General features: G+C 56.0%; 1 protein-coding gene across 1 annotated transcript; it reads right to left on the bottom strand.

Annotated features, from left to right (window-relative positions):
- Positions 1-562: 562 nt before the first annotated feature.
- On the bottom strand, positions 563-13,899 carry CDR2L (cerebellar degeneration related protein 2 like). Its single transcript, XM_002919830.4, has 5 exons — positions 13,730-13,899; positions 5,531-5,643; positions 5,081-5,229; positions 4,429-4,593; positions 563-3,195 (listed from the first exon to the last, which is right to left on the bottom strand). The coding sequence occupies exons 1-5, from the start codon at positions 13,806-13,808 to the stop codon at positions 2,304-2,306; spliced, it is 1,398 nt and encodes a 465-aa protein (XP_002919876.1). The 5' UTR covers positions 13,809-13,899; the 3' UTR covers positions 563-2,303.
- Between the last annotated feature and the right edge of the window lie 208 nt (positions 13,900-14,107).

The following is a 14,107-nucleotide window of genomic DNA, read 5'->3' as shown; positions in this document are numbered from 1 at the left end:
GTGCAGTGTTGCAGAGTGGAACTGGTCAGTTCGGGGTTTGAATATTTCTATGTGACTCTGAATTACTAACTTAACCCCAAGGCCTCAGCATCTCCATCAGTAGAACAGAGACTTTATAGCTGCCTCCCAGGGTTGACGCTGCCTGGCGCAAAGTCAGCAGACAACAAAAGTTAGCTACCACAAGGGGATGATAAGGAACTCTCTTTACTTTCAGAAGTCCGGTGGTTTTTTTTTTTTTTTTTTTTCCTCTGCAGCACTGGGGTGGGAAATCTAGTCTTAACTAGCTCTATTCCAGACCCACCTTGCTTCCTCCCTGAAGGGCTGAGCAGACAGCACAGAGTGAATGGGAAAATCTGCCCCCTTGGTCCCGGAACCTGCTTCCTTCACCCAGGAATCTGCCCAGTCCCAATAACACCCCCAGGCATTCGGCTGTTGGGCTGCAAATCCCAGGGGAGTGAAACTCAGGGATGCCCCTTTCCCACCCCTCATCCCCAGAGCTATGTGATGAGAGGAGGGTTGTGTGAGAGGCACAAAGACAGGACCATGGCTCTAGGGCCAATTCTGATTTTAGAATACTGATGCATTTTTTATTAAAGAAGAGAATAAAGCATTTGTAAATATATTTCTCTCATGTATACTTCAAAGGTGACGCTGGTCGGCCGCTACAGAACTGGGGAGCAAACAGGCAGGAGCCCTTCCCCCACCCTATCCCCTCCACCCTAGATGACAGAGACACACGGAGAGCTGGGAGCTGCCCAGCTCCAAAGGACAAAGGGTTCCAAGATGTGTGAACGGAAAGACCAGCGGACAGCGCTCATCACAGTGCCGCCCAGAGAGCAGGGTAGCGCCTCCAGGGAGGTCGGGCATGCTTGTTAAGAAAACCCCTTTACCCCTTAGAAACAGATAAGGCATGAAGGTCCCTGCTGGGTTCCCAGCACAGAGGCCGGGGCTGCCCCCTTCCACCGCCCCTTCCACCAGGCTGTGTGGCTCCTCCCATTTCTAGGATCTCAGGATGGGTGGTAGAAGGAACTGGAAACTCTGAAGAACTGCTCAGGGCAAGCTGGGGACCTGGACGTCTCTTAGCTGAAGCTGGACTTTCTGAAGCCTTAAACAAAGGTTTAACCTGTGACCCAGGTGGGTCCTCAAAAGCCCCCACAAAGGTGGGAGGTTAAGAACAGGCATTCTGTGGGAGAGAGGAGATATGCTCCCCACCAGGTCACATTTCAATACTGTTCAGTATAGGGTAGGAATCTTGGGCAGTCCCCAGTGTAGGGGGCAGGGGTGGATGCTGGGACCACTGGCTGGTGGCACACACCTGGGACTTTCTGGGGGCAGCAGGCATGATCTGAGGAGGGGTCGGCCTGTGGAGAGCATGGGAGTGAATGAGACACGTCATGGTCCCTGAGATGGGGGCAGGCAGAGGCCAAGCTTGGTGAGTCAGAGGTGGCGTGCAGAGATGGGGCCTCCCCACCGCCCAGGCTGCTGGAAGGCTTACTGGCCAGAAGGCATTTCCAGGGCTGGAGCCTGGGGAGGCTGGCTCTGAGGGATGCAGGGCGCACTGTTCACGTATGGCTGCCGAGGGGCTCCCTGTTCCCCTCCTCTGATTGGCTACAGATCTGCAGTGGGCTGAGGGTCTCCAGGGAGAAGTGGGGGGCATTCCAGGCCTGTCTGCGGCATTCTGCTCTGCATGGCAGGGGCTGTCTCTGACCTGGTCAGGACCCAGGGGGTGGGGCAGCTGGTGCTAAGGGAATGACAGCGTGTTGCAACTGGGGAGAAGCAGTGGGTGGCCCAGGAGACCCTTGGAACCTGCAACAGCTGGCTCTGGGATCCCCCTTCAAGTGTTTCCAGTTGTGGGAAGGGGTCAGGGAGACCTTGCATTGCAAATCTCTAAAAAAAAAAAAAAAAGAACTTTGGGAAAAAAACAAAAAAAGGCCAAATGGTCCAGAATGGCTTTCAGAAGCCTGGCCACAAATCTGTGAACAAGGCCCAGGGTCAGGAAGCCAAGCGCTGGGGAGCTGGGAATCCCTGGGGGAGGGGGGACGTTTGGCTTTGCAACTCTTAGCTGCGTCTTCGGGCTGACGCAGGATGGTGGAGGGTCCTGGGAGGCAAGATGTGTTAGGTGTTGGCCACCTCCCGAGTGAGCAGAGAACAGCTGCATCCCCCACACACTCCCTGGGCCAGACAGCAGCCTCCCCTGGGCCGTATTGCTGCTGATGGGCTCCCTCCCTCACCAGAGGCTGCATGGCCTAGGCAGGAGGGGCCCCATGGCCGGACCCTGGGGGAGGCTGCAGGCGGGGAAAGGGTTACTTGCTGCTGTGCGTCTTGACTTTGGTGGCATTGATGTCAGCCTTGGTCTTCTGGATCCTGGAAAAGATCTCCTTGAAAAGCGCCTTGTACTCCGGCTGGCTCTGCTCCAGCCGCTTGTCCACAGCCTCTACGTGCTGGCTCAGGCTCTTCTCACCTGCCTTGGCCTCCCCCTGGCCCTCCTCGCCCCCACGGAGGTCTCTCCACGAGCTGTCTCGGGAGATGGGCCGCGAGGTCTGCACGCCAGCATGCCGCACCCCAGCGCCGTGCTGCCGGCATTTGCTCAGCAGCTCCTCGTACTTCTCGAGCAGTGCGTGGTACTGCTCGTCCACTTCCCGCAGGATGGACATGCCCCGCTTGCGCACGCTGTTGGCGTGCAGCGTGAGGTTGCCCGCATGCCGGCTGGCTGGGTCTTTGGCCACGATGGCGTTGAGCGCAGTGTCGCTGCAGCTCTTGCGTACGGCGTGGCCCGGGGAGGCGGCCGGCGAGGAGACGCCGTCCTGGGCAGCCGAGTCGACCCCGCTGCCGGGCTGGGGGTCATCGGCCTCGGGGGCCTGGGTGAGGGGCGCCAGCAGGGCCTCGGCCAGGTGGTCCTCCCGGCCCAGCAGGTAGGTCTTGGCCTGCTTCATCTGCTGCAGCTCCAGCAGCTCGGCCTCCAGCTCCTGCACGCGGAGGCGGCAGCCCTCCATGTCGCACAGCTGCCGCTCCAGCTCCGAGTACTCCTGCAGCACGGCCGCGTACTCGCGCTCCGCCCGCTCCTTGCGCTGCCGCTCCTGGCTCACCTGGGAACGCAGCACACCCACCAAGGTCTGCAGCCGCTCGTTCTCCTGCTCCAAGGGCCGCGGGCCCAGCTCCAAGGAGGAACTGTGCAGGCGGAAGGCATCCTCACACCTGAAAGGGGGCAGGGGAGGGCCCGCAGACATCCGGTCAAGGCCAAGGTCCCGGGTCCAGCTCCCCACACGTAACACCTCTCGCAAGCATTGGGGAGGATATTCTGTTTGCCCCTCTAGATCCACTCTCTGCCCTTTCTCTCCCTGCTCTCTGCCCTGGGCGGCTGACCACGGTGAACTGCCTCAGGTTTCTGCTCTCTCCTGAGCTCAACCAGCGGGAGGCACGGGCAGGAGGTCGGACGGTAGGAGCGGAGGGAGGTCGGGGAAGGTCTTCCCCAGACTCCTTCCCTGGTTAATGCTGGCTGGGCAGCACCTCCTGGCCTTCCAGTAACCTCCATTCCCCTGGCCGCTTTAGGCCTAAGGATGGCAACAGCCCCTTGCTGTTGCAACCCTGGGATACTGCAGTACTGGTCCCTGCGGTTTCCCTACACCTTCGTCCACACCTCTTCATTAATCACTCTGTGCAAGGCGCTGTCTCCTGCCAGGCCCTTTATTGAAACACCCACTAAATACACAATACGTATTTTTAAAAATTTTCTTTTAAAAAGATTTACCTATTTGAGAGAGAGTGGGTGCCTGTAGGGGGGAGGGGTAGAGGGAGAGAATCTTCCAGTGGACTCCCTGCTGAGCGTGGAGCCCCTGGTGGGCACCATCTCACAACCCCATGAGATCATGACCTGAGCTGAAACCAAGAATCAGATGCCCAACAAACTGAGCCACCCAGGCATCCCCCCAGTTATGTATTTTTATATTAAGAGCCCATCCCTTTGAGATTTAATGGGAACACCCAGTGTGGAGCCTGCTTAAGATGCTCTCTCCCTCTCCCTTTGCCCTCCCCCCACTTTCCTCGCTAAAGAAAAAAAAAGGGGAACTGAAAGGTGTAGTGGTTAACTCCTCCCGAGCTGGAATTCTAGTTTATTGAAGAGGTGACCTTGGATAAGCTCACGCAACCTCTGCGCTTCCGTTTCCTCGTCTGAGTGGTGAGGATGATAAACATACCTCATGGTAGCGCCCAGGGAATGAGCTCACTTAGAGCAGCGATCGCGCGGCGGGGGCTCACGGCTGCTGGAGGCGGGACAAGCCCCTCGGAGAGCCTGCTGGTGCCCAACTCTCATTCCCACCTGCCGCCTGGGGCCCACCCTCTCCTTCCTCCAGGGGACACGGTGCAGGGTCGGTGCAGGGTCGGGCTGCCCCTACCCCCCGCCCCGCTCCCTCAACCCGCGCCCTCACCTACCGGGGGCTGGTGCACAGCTCCTTCAGGCAGGGGAAGGTGTGGATGGTGCGCCGGCGCTCCCGCTTCTCACGGCGCACGCGCAGCTGCTCCAGGCCCCGCAGCTGCTCCACCTGGGCCTGCAGCTCCTCCACCTGCGCCTGCAGGCGCTCGATGGTCTCCGTCAGCCTGGGGGCGGGGGCGCACATGGCGGGGATTTTAACGGGATGCAAGGATGGGGACAGATGGGCAGCCTTGAGCCCCTGCTGCCTGGTGCAGAGGTCGGACGAGAACTCGGTGTGAGCCCAGGGACCCGCCCTTCTCCTCTGTGCCATCTTGGTTCCTCCTACACCCTTTGAGCACTTACCATCCTGCCCCGCGATAAAGTATTTACGTGCCCGCCTTCCCTTCTGGGCTGTGAGCTCCCAGAGGGCCGGGCGGTCTCTGTATCCCCAGCGCCTAATCAGAGGCTGGTGTGTAGCTGGTGCTTCCAGAGGGATTACGGCCTGAACGTGAAACCACCCAAAACTGACAAGGGCAATTTCACTGCCATCCCGAGTCCCCAGGCCTGACCTTCTGGGAGGAGCATGGGTCCCACCCACTGGACCATATGCCCCCATGCAACCCAACCTGACCTCTCCCTCGCTCGCCCCCCAGCCCGCCACCCGGCCCTCACCCATGGATCTTCTGCTGGGCAGCCTTACTCTCCAGCACCAGCTTCTGGTTGGTCAGCTCCAGGTCTCGGGCTGTCAGGTCCAGCTGCTCGTATACTTTGGCATGCTGCTCATTCATGTGCCGTAGCGTGTCCAGCTGCTTGGTTAAGTACTGGAGGGGAGAAGATTGAGTACCCTTTCAGAACAGGGTTGGGGAAAATGGGTGCACCTGGACCTCTTCCCACTTCTAGGAACACGTCTGCTTTGGCAAATTTGCCACAGAGTGGGGCGTAAAGATGGTGGTGCGATAGGGCTACCCAGGATAGTTGTACAGGTTGTGGACTGCACAAGGCTATGGGGCCAAAGCTGTGTCTGCTAAGAGGGCACCTTTCTCTAAGTTACACAAAGGCACCACTGGCCAAGGGGTCCTTAACGGGCGGGGGAGCACATGCAGGGCCTATGTGGCCCCTCACCTCGATCTCCTGCACTTGCTCCTCATTGGTGGAATACATCTGCTGCAGAGACTCCTCCAGCTCCTTGTTCCTCTCCAGCAGCGTCTTCCCCAGCTCTGCGGCCAAGTGCAAGTCTGGTGGAGAGTGCGCAGAGGGTGGGAGCAACAATGAACAGCTGAACGAGCTCAGAAGACTCCCATCAATGTTCTGAGCATTCCTTGTGGGCTGTGCTCTGGGGACCAGGACACAGAGCTGCCCTCAGGAGCTTCCAGGCCTGGGAGGGAAGGTAAGCCAGGAGCTCCTACTTTGCACTGACTGTCTGACTATCGCTTCTGTCTGGGATGTCTGCTCCCCAGACATTCCCAGGACTCATTCCTCTCCACCTTCAGATCTGTGCTTAAATAGCACCTTCTCCAGGAGTCCTTCCCCAACCACTGATTCAAAGTCACACCCTCCCCCACCTCATACTCCGGCTCGGCTTAGTTTTTCTCCTTAGCACATACCACCATCTCACTTACCAAACTATTTGCTCGCTTATCTTGTTCATCTCCGCTGCCCCCCCCCACCCCCGACTAATTGTAAGCCCACAGGGCGGGGATTTTCCCCATTTTGTTCACCAATATCTTGGAATATTACACTCGGAAGAGTACCTGGCATAGAGTAGGTGCATAATAAATATTTTCTGAAAGAATGAGTGAGGGGCACCTGGGTGGCTCAGTTGGTTAAGAATCTATCTGCCTTCGGCTCAGGTCATGATCTCAGGGTCCTGGGATCAAGCCCCACATCGGGCTCTCTGCTCAGTGAGGAAGTCTGCTTCTCCTCTTTTGCCCCTCCCCCCAGCTTGTGCTCTCTCCCTCTCTCTCTCCTTCTCAAATAAATAAATGAAAAAATAATCCTTGAAAGAATGGGTGGGAGGAATGTGCTAAGACAATCATGGGGAAAGCGCCCTGGGATGATAGGTAAGGGTGAGCTCATTCCTCCCGGGGTCAGTTGGAGGCTCCGGCAATGGGCAGCTCGCAAGCTGGGTTTGGAAGGGTGACTAGGAGCTCGCTGAGATGATGGGAAGGGAACAGAGAGGCTTGCTGGGTATCAGAACTGGTTGAGGCTTCAGAGCTGTTTGGCCTAACCTCCTTATTCAGTGGACGACAGGCTGGAGAGGGAGAGGGAAGAATGACCTGCCCAAGGTTACGGCCACATTGGAAGCAGAATTCAGGTCTCCTGGCCTTGGTCAGGCACCGTTTGGCTCTAATGACATGGGCCCCTCTCAGAAACCTCCTTTCCCTGGGCAGCCAAACCGTCATCCCCTTCCCCCAAGCAGCCCTGATTCTTGTGCCCTACAGGACTGCAAGCCACTCTCCCCCATCCCAGTCGAAGGTACATGAACACTGTCAGGCTGGGAGGGGATCTAGCCTGTTTTTAGGGGGCTATGTGGCGGGGAGGGGGAAGGGTTAAAAGGAAGTGGCAGGTGCTGGAATCCCTAAAAATTCTCTCTAGTGGGTCTGGGGTTGTGCGAGGGTAACTAGACATTTGGGGTAGATATTCCTCCATATATCTGCCTCACTCTTCTTAGAAACAGGGGCGCCTGGGTGGCTCAGTCAGTTAAAAGTCTGCTTTCAGCTCAGGTCATGATTCCAGGGTCCTGGCATTGAGCCCCACATTGGGCTCCCTGCTTGGAGGAGAGCCTGCATCTCCCTTTCCCTCTGCTGCTCCCCCTGCTTGTGCTCTCTCTGTTTCTGTCTCTCTCTGTCAAAGAAGAAAAAAAAAAGAAACAAAGGGAACGGTGTATTTATTATTATCAAGGGAAAATATATTATTTCTTTTATTTCTAAGAAGAGTTAAGCAGAATGATGGAAATGTTCTAAAGCTGACAATTGGGATGACTCCACTGTGAATATACTGGAGACTGTTGCATTGCTGTGCACTTTAAGTGAGTGAATTGCCTGGTGTGTGAATTACATCTCAGTAAAGCTGTTAAAAAAAAAAAAAAAAAGATTCAGGCAGCTTACCCAGGAGACAGAGACTGGTGGTGGGGACAAGGACCTTAAGGAGGTTCTGGTGGAGTTCACAAGGCCCTTCCTTTCTCCCTTCCCCCTCCTCCCCCCCCCTCCTTTTTAAAGATTTATTTATTTGTTTGAGAGAGAGAGCACACATGAGCAAGCATACAGAGGGAAAGGGAGAGGGAGAGGCAGACTCCCAGCTGAGCAGGGAGCCCGATGTGGGGTTTGATCCCAGGACCTCAGGATCATGACCTGAGCCAAAGGCAGCTGCTTAACCGACTGAGCCACCCAGGCGCCCCTCTTTTTTTTTTTTTAAGACTCTTTTCTTCTGAAAATTGCTTTAAGGCTTGTGTGAAGGTGTACTTGATGTAAAAAATCAAACAGCACAGAAAGGTTAACAAAGGTGACCAAAATATTACTTGAAAACGTACCTCATCTCTTAGATCTATAACTGGGAATTCTACAAACACATGGACGTGAACTCAAATAGTTATCAAAGAATAGTGCCATTTGTAAGTAATTAGAATTATGGTCCGTGCGGGGCAGGGGAGGAGGGGGGAGCACGTAGGTAGAAGAAAATACCCCACTTAGAGAGACATGCGGGTAACCATCCTTCTAAACAGCTCTCTGGGCTTAGAGCAGCTGCAGGCACGATTTTGTGTGAACAGAATGTTTTTCGGTACCTGCTTTTTTCACTTCACAGTTTGGCATAAACAGCTTTGTGTGTCCACATAGATCTACAGGGCCGTTTTTAGTGGGTGTGAACGTTCTATTGTATATAGGTCCCTAAGTAGCCCTTACTGTTGGACTTTTAGGAATTTCCCATTTTTTTTCTCTCTGTTAAAAATGAAACTGGGGTTGCCTGGGTGGCTCAGTTGGTTGAACATCTGCCTTCCACTCAGGTCATGATCTCAGGGTCCTGGGGTCGAGCCCTGCGTCCGGCTCCCTGTGCTCAACGGGGAGTCTGCTTTTCCCTCTGCCCTGCCTCCCCAACTCGTGCTCTCTCTCTCTCTCTCAAATAAATAAATAAAATCTTAAAAAAAATGAAACTGTAAAAAAATTCATATTACAAAGATCTTGGTGCAAATCACTGCCTACATCCTGAAGATCCTTTCCCAGAAACAGAATCACTGGGACAAAGAATAGGCCTATCTGATTTATTCTGCCAAAATGCTGTCCAGGAAAGCTTGGGTCTTTTTTCCCATCATGAGGTTGTTTCTTAAAACAGCCCTCGATCCAGGCTGATAGTATCAGTCCAGATCGAGATGGGTAAAGGCAACTCTGGGGCCGATGTGATATGGTTCAGGGATTCAGTCTTTAATGCTTTCCCTGTTCAGACAGTGATCGTTCTAGACTCCCGAGAGGATGGAGGGTCTCTATAGTCCCCCTAGTGAGATTCATCAATACAGTTGTTTCAGCTGAGCCCCTTGCTTGGCACGGACCGGTATGGGGAGGGGGCTTTTCTTCTCAGGAGAGCCGTGACTCCCAGTGGGCCAAGGAGAGCAAAGCCTCAGGCTTTTTTTCAGCCAGGCTGGAGGTCGGACTGACATCACCTTCTGGAACCCAGAGGGCCTGGACAAAAGGCCCAGCTGCCTGTTGGGAACAAGCCTGGAGTCTGCTCCCACACATAAAAGTAAGGTTTTAAAACAGCCAGAGAGGAGTCTCCAGGCTGGGCCTCAGCCAGGAGCAGGGCCCTGGGCCCCAGATGTCACCTGGAGGAGTTTCCTGGAGGAATGCAAACCTGGTATCCCGGAGAAAGGCTGCAATAACCTAGCCTGGGAAAACAAAAGCTGCTTTCTTAAACAGCTACCTCAGCCACTAAAAAAAATCAGGGTCGCCTGGGTGGCTCAGTGAGTTGAGCGTCTGACTCTTGGTTTCAGGTCAGGTCATGATCTCAGGGTCCTGAGATTGAGCCCCCGCACTGGGCTTGGTGCTCAGCATGGAGTCTTCTTATCTCCCTCCCTCCCCCTCTGCTCCTCCCCTCACTCTTGCGTGCACTGTCTCTCTCAAATAAATACATAAAATCTTAAAAAAAAATCATATAGATCTCAGATAAGAACCTTCAACTTTGAGCAATGAACTTCAGATGATGATGGCAAGAAAAACCAGTTACCTAATACAGACCAATAGGGGAATGGGGCCACTTGCCATATGAATTTATTAACTATAAGTTGGGCAAATGTCTACAAAGTGTGAAGGCGTCTGGAGGCAAAGTGTGAGGTTTGATGTGAGCATCATAGAACCGCAGCCCTACGTTATGTTGAGTGCTTGGTGGAAATTCGGGAGCCCAGCAGGACCACACCTGCTTCATGATGAGGGAGACACACCATCTTCGTACTTTCTGAAATGAGATGGTGAACATTTGGCTCATCCCCGAATGGTATCAAATAACTCAGGTAGCAATGAAAAAGAACAGAGGCCCACACTCATTGGGGTTTTCTCCTTTGGGAACTGGCAGGTGGCCTGTGAAAAGGCTATTGCTACTGATGCTGGCATTGGGGGACAGGCTCCAGGGGTGGCCTGCTTGGAGTTCCTGCAGCTTTACCTAGAGTCTAAGACCTCACGCTCCAAAGCTGAGTGAGGAAAGGCAAGAATAACTGCATTTTATGGTTTTCCTGCCAGGTGAGCCCCTGAGCTGTGTGTGTATTTCTATCGCCAGCAGCTGCAAGTCACTGTAAACCAGGGACACAGAAGCTTGCCCTGCGAAGGCAGCCAAAGTGACTCAGGGATGGGGAGGAACACAACAGAAGCTGTTTGGGGTGGGGGAGAATCTCAGAGATCATCTCAGGGAAACTGGATCACAATGTAAGCTAAGCTGGTCAAAACTGCTAGGAGGGATCACAGGAGAAGTCTAGAAGCTGCCGGGCAGGGAACTGGCTGGAGCCAAGTGCTGGGCAATGCACACCAGCCTAGCGGAGGGCTGGTGGCTCTGGGGGTGGGCGCAGCTCTCCCTGGACCAGAGGTGGGGGAGGCCTGGGGGTGGGAGAATGGGGGAACTGGCTAAGCAGGAAGTAGATGCCAGAGCCATAAAGAGCCTGTCCCAACCATATTAATGGTCACACTGGATCAAGCTGGGGGAAGGTACCAAGTCTGAATGGGCACCTCCCCCCGCCCCCGCCTGGACCCTGGAGTTTTCCGGGGTCTCCTGTAGTGGGCTTCAGCAGTTTTGCCCTCTGAGTGCCGGCTGATGTGAGCAATGCCCCAGAGGCCTGAGAGGGAATGGCTGGGAGCCACAGGGATGTGTTTGAAAAGAAACCCTGAAACCCCACTCTCCCTACTCATTGTGGTTGGGGTGGGGCCCCACAGACTCTGGAGGAGAAAGGGGAAAGGGACAAGGGACAGGCGAAGGGATGAAGGGACAAAGATAAAGCGGGGGGGAGGAGGCGATCAACCACCTGGCAGGGCTGCAAAGTTCCTGCTTACAACCTCCAGGGCATGACTGTCGGGAATTCTGGGTCCACACAACTGGGTCCGGTCACCTTCCTCCTCTTGCCATGTCAGAGCTCTCGCCCAAGGCTGAGACTCAAGGTCAGGCACCCAGGACTTCCAATCTGTGACTCAGCCCTCTCTCAGCCCGGAAAGAGGTACCACAGGGGCCACCAGGCCTAGTCCAAGGTTGGGAAGGGAGGCAGGCAGAGAGAGCGAGCCTGTGCTTAACGATCAATGGCTTTCTCTATTTTTACAGGTGCTTGTCTCAGTGGGCAGAGGGAACATGGTGAGGATCTCGGACCTTGCTTGTCCCAACTGCCTCCCTCCACTGGGACAAAACAGCATCCAAATCAAACAGCATCTGGAAGGCCAAGCTTCCAGAAAGTACAGTTGGGGCTGCCCTCAGGACAGGGGGAAACAAAAGCAGAGGGGAGGCCAGGCTGGCTGAACAAACCACGGCCTGAGCCAGTCAGAGGCTCAGGGAGCAGCTGGGCAGAAGAGAACTGGGGGGTTGGGGACAGGGAAGGGGGATGCAACAGGCACTTGATCCCCAGTGTGGCCGGACTTTGGCCCACGCTTCACCCCATTACCCAGCTGTCTGTGCTGGGCTCCAGGAGGTGGTGCTACAGTGGCTGCGCCTGAGACTTCCTCCGAACCCACCCCCGGCACTCTAGATGGCTCCTACTTTCCGGCTCTGTGGACTTCTACATTGCTCTGTACCTTGGCATAGCATCCCCTCCACCTCGAGTGCCCAGGCTGCCCCTACTCACCCTCCAGCTCGGACAGGCCTTTGCATAAACCTTTGAGTCTCAGAACAGAAGGCCCTCTGCTCTCACTACAGAGACAGAGGGCATTCTGTCCTTGCCCAGGGTGAGGGGTCATTTGTTTTGAGGTCCAAAACTCCAATTTCCTCGGACACTGACTCATTTCTGGTTTCCCTCCTTATTCCTGGGCCCTGGATACTCCTGGGGCCACAAGACAAGGCCAGCAGCTGCAGAGCAGCAAGGCCAGCCCCAACCTTGGTCCCAGAGCCCGGCTGCCCAGCCCAGCTCAGATCCCGACAACTCTCACTCTCCGGAAGCAGCATGTCTCCCATCCCTACTCTCTGGCTCCTTTCTCCCACATCTGGGCCGGGCAGCGTGCCAGAGACTTTGTTAGGGGTGCGGGAATGAAATGAGACAGCAGCAATATCAGCATCAGCCTCCCAGGAAGCCATCTTCCCAGGCACTCAGCGTCCAGTCTTTCCATCTAGGCCTGCCTCTTCCATGAAGCCCTCTTACTGCATCTTAACACCCACACTCAGTTATAGGCGCACCTCCACCTGCCCGGGTGCACCCAGGAGCCCAGGGCTGAGACTATCCCAGTGCCCAGGATGGTGTCTAACACTTAAGTGTCAGCCTGATAGGTGTTTGTGGGATGCAAGATTTGGGGGATGGTGTCCAGGATGGGGGAGGGAGTTGTCACAGCCAGTGTGGACATCACACTCCACACAGGGAGGCTGAGGGTAGACTCCAGGGCAAAGAGTACGGCAGAGTTCAGCCCAGCACCCCCAGTTCCACACTGGTCCCCCAGGGGCTCTGATTAACCCACACTCCCAAGTACAAGGACAGTCTCATTTACCAGCAAATCTGGCCATGTGGGGATGTGGGTCAGGGCCAGGAAACAAAGGCTCCAGGATCTGGGTAGATGTCTCACACGAGGGCAAATCTAGGCATCTGGGGCCCCTGTGGATGGCGACTCAGAGCAGGGGTGTTAGTACACACTGAACCAGACTTGTGTCCACACTCGCCTGGTTTGCTGGGTGACGGTGGTCACTTCTCCTGGATATGTTTCCTTGCCACTCCAGCTCTAACCATCCAAGAATGAGGCACTTTGGGGGAAGAGAGGGTGGATTTGACTCTGTTCCAGCAGACCTTGGCCCTGACCCTCTTAGGCCTCCTCCTCCTTCCTGTCCCACAGCTCCGCCCCCTGCCTGAAGTGATGTCACCTTGGCCACCTCATCACCAGATTCTAACCCCCTTCAAGCCACCCTCTCTACCCTCAGATGGAAGTGGGGGAGGTGGCTCCCCCTTTATTCAGGATCTAGTCTGGTGCATTGCTCAGAATTCCCAAACCTGGTTCCCTCCAAACCATGAGTCATTTGAGAGACGGCTGGAAGGGAAAGGGCCAGGAGACCCCCTTCCCCTCAGGAAGGCAGATTGGAGACTCCAAGTTTTTGCTGCTTCTTGGCCAGCAGGGTCCCCAAACCCCTATACCCTCCCTGGGTAGAGGGTAAGGGACTTGGGGAAACTTTCTGGGTGTCTCAGAGCTCAGGAATCCTGGCAGGGAAGGGTGCCACTGGATTTGGAATGGGATAACTTTCCGCTACACACACACACACACACACACACACACACACACACACACTCCTCTCAGCAAAACACAACCAAGGAGCCACCTCCCCGCCTTCAAAGACTTCCAGCCAGTACTCAGGCCCCCAACAATACCAGGGGCGTCTGGACAGTTCCTGCCTCTAAGATGGGGTGGGTGAGCTGGGTGAAGTATGCCCCTGTCATTCAGGGAAAGAGAAAGGCCGCTCCCCCCACTTTTGCATGGCTCCGCCGGTCCCGCCCGGGTGTTCCCGGCAGCGTTCCCTCTCTCCACGTCCCCATTCTCCAGACGCATCAACCCTCGAGTCCGCCGCTCCGGGTCCAGCCCAGCCCTCCCCGGCGTGATACTGCTCAACAATGGAGAAGCGGACAGGGGTCGCCGGTCGCATCCCGCTCTCCCGCCGCACCCACGCCCCGGTGCTCACCCTGTTCCAGGTCCTGCTGGTCGTACCAGGGCTCCTCTTCCTCTGTGGAGAAGTCCTCCATCCCGGCGGCTCTCCGCATGGCCCCGCGGGCGGCGGGCGGCAGGCAGGCGCTGCGGCGGCGCAGCTCAGGGCCAGGGCGCGGGGCCCGGGACAATGCGGCGGACGGGGGCCGCGGCGGGAGTCCCCAGCCCGGCTCCGGCCCGCGCTGCCCCCGGCCCGCCCGGCGACACCCGGAGCCGCCGCTGCATCTTGGCGGGGTCCGCCCCGCGCTTCCCTAGCCGCCCGCTCCGGGAGGTGGGGCCGGCCGCCGCTGGCCAATCAAGAGACGTATGCAAAGATAGAGGAGGGGCCGAGGGCGGGATCTCCCTGGTGCCCTGG

The sequence above is a fragment of the Ailuropoda melanoleuca genome, chromosome 13 (assembly GCF_002007445.2).
Source record: "Ailuropoda melanoleuca isolate Jingjing chromosome 13, ASM200744v2, whole genome shotgun sequence".
In the NCBI taxonomy this organism is placed as follows: Eukaryota; Metazoa; Chordata; class Mammalia; order Carnivora; family Ursidae; genus Ailuropoda; species Ailuropoda melanoleuca.
Note: the sequence above shows the minus strand (reverse complement) of the source record. Positions and strands in the feature narration are given on the sequence as shown.

Excerpts from the sequence above, each read along its gene's own strand:
- CDR2L (XM_002919830.4), bottom strand. The coding sequence starts at position 13,808 with ATGCGGAGAGCCGCCGGGATGGAGGACTTCTCCACAGAGGAAGAGGAG. Across the intron at positions 4,594-5,080 it reads GCCCAGCAGAAGATCCATGG|GCTGACGGAGACCATCGAGC; the intron begins GTGAGGGCCGGG and ends CCCCGCCCCCAG. Across the intron at positions 3,196-4,428 it reads GAGCTGTGCACCAGCCCCCG|GTGTGAGGATGCCTTCCGCC; the intron begins GTAGGTGAGGGC and ends GCCCCCTTTCAG.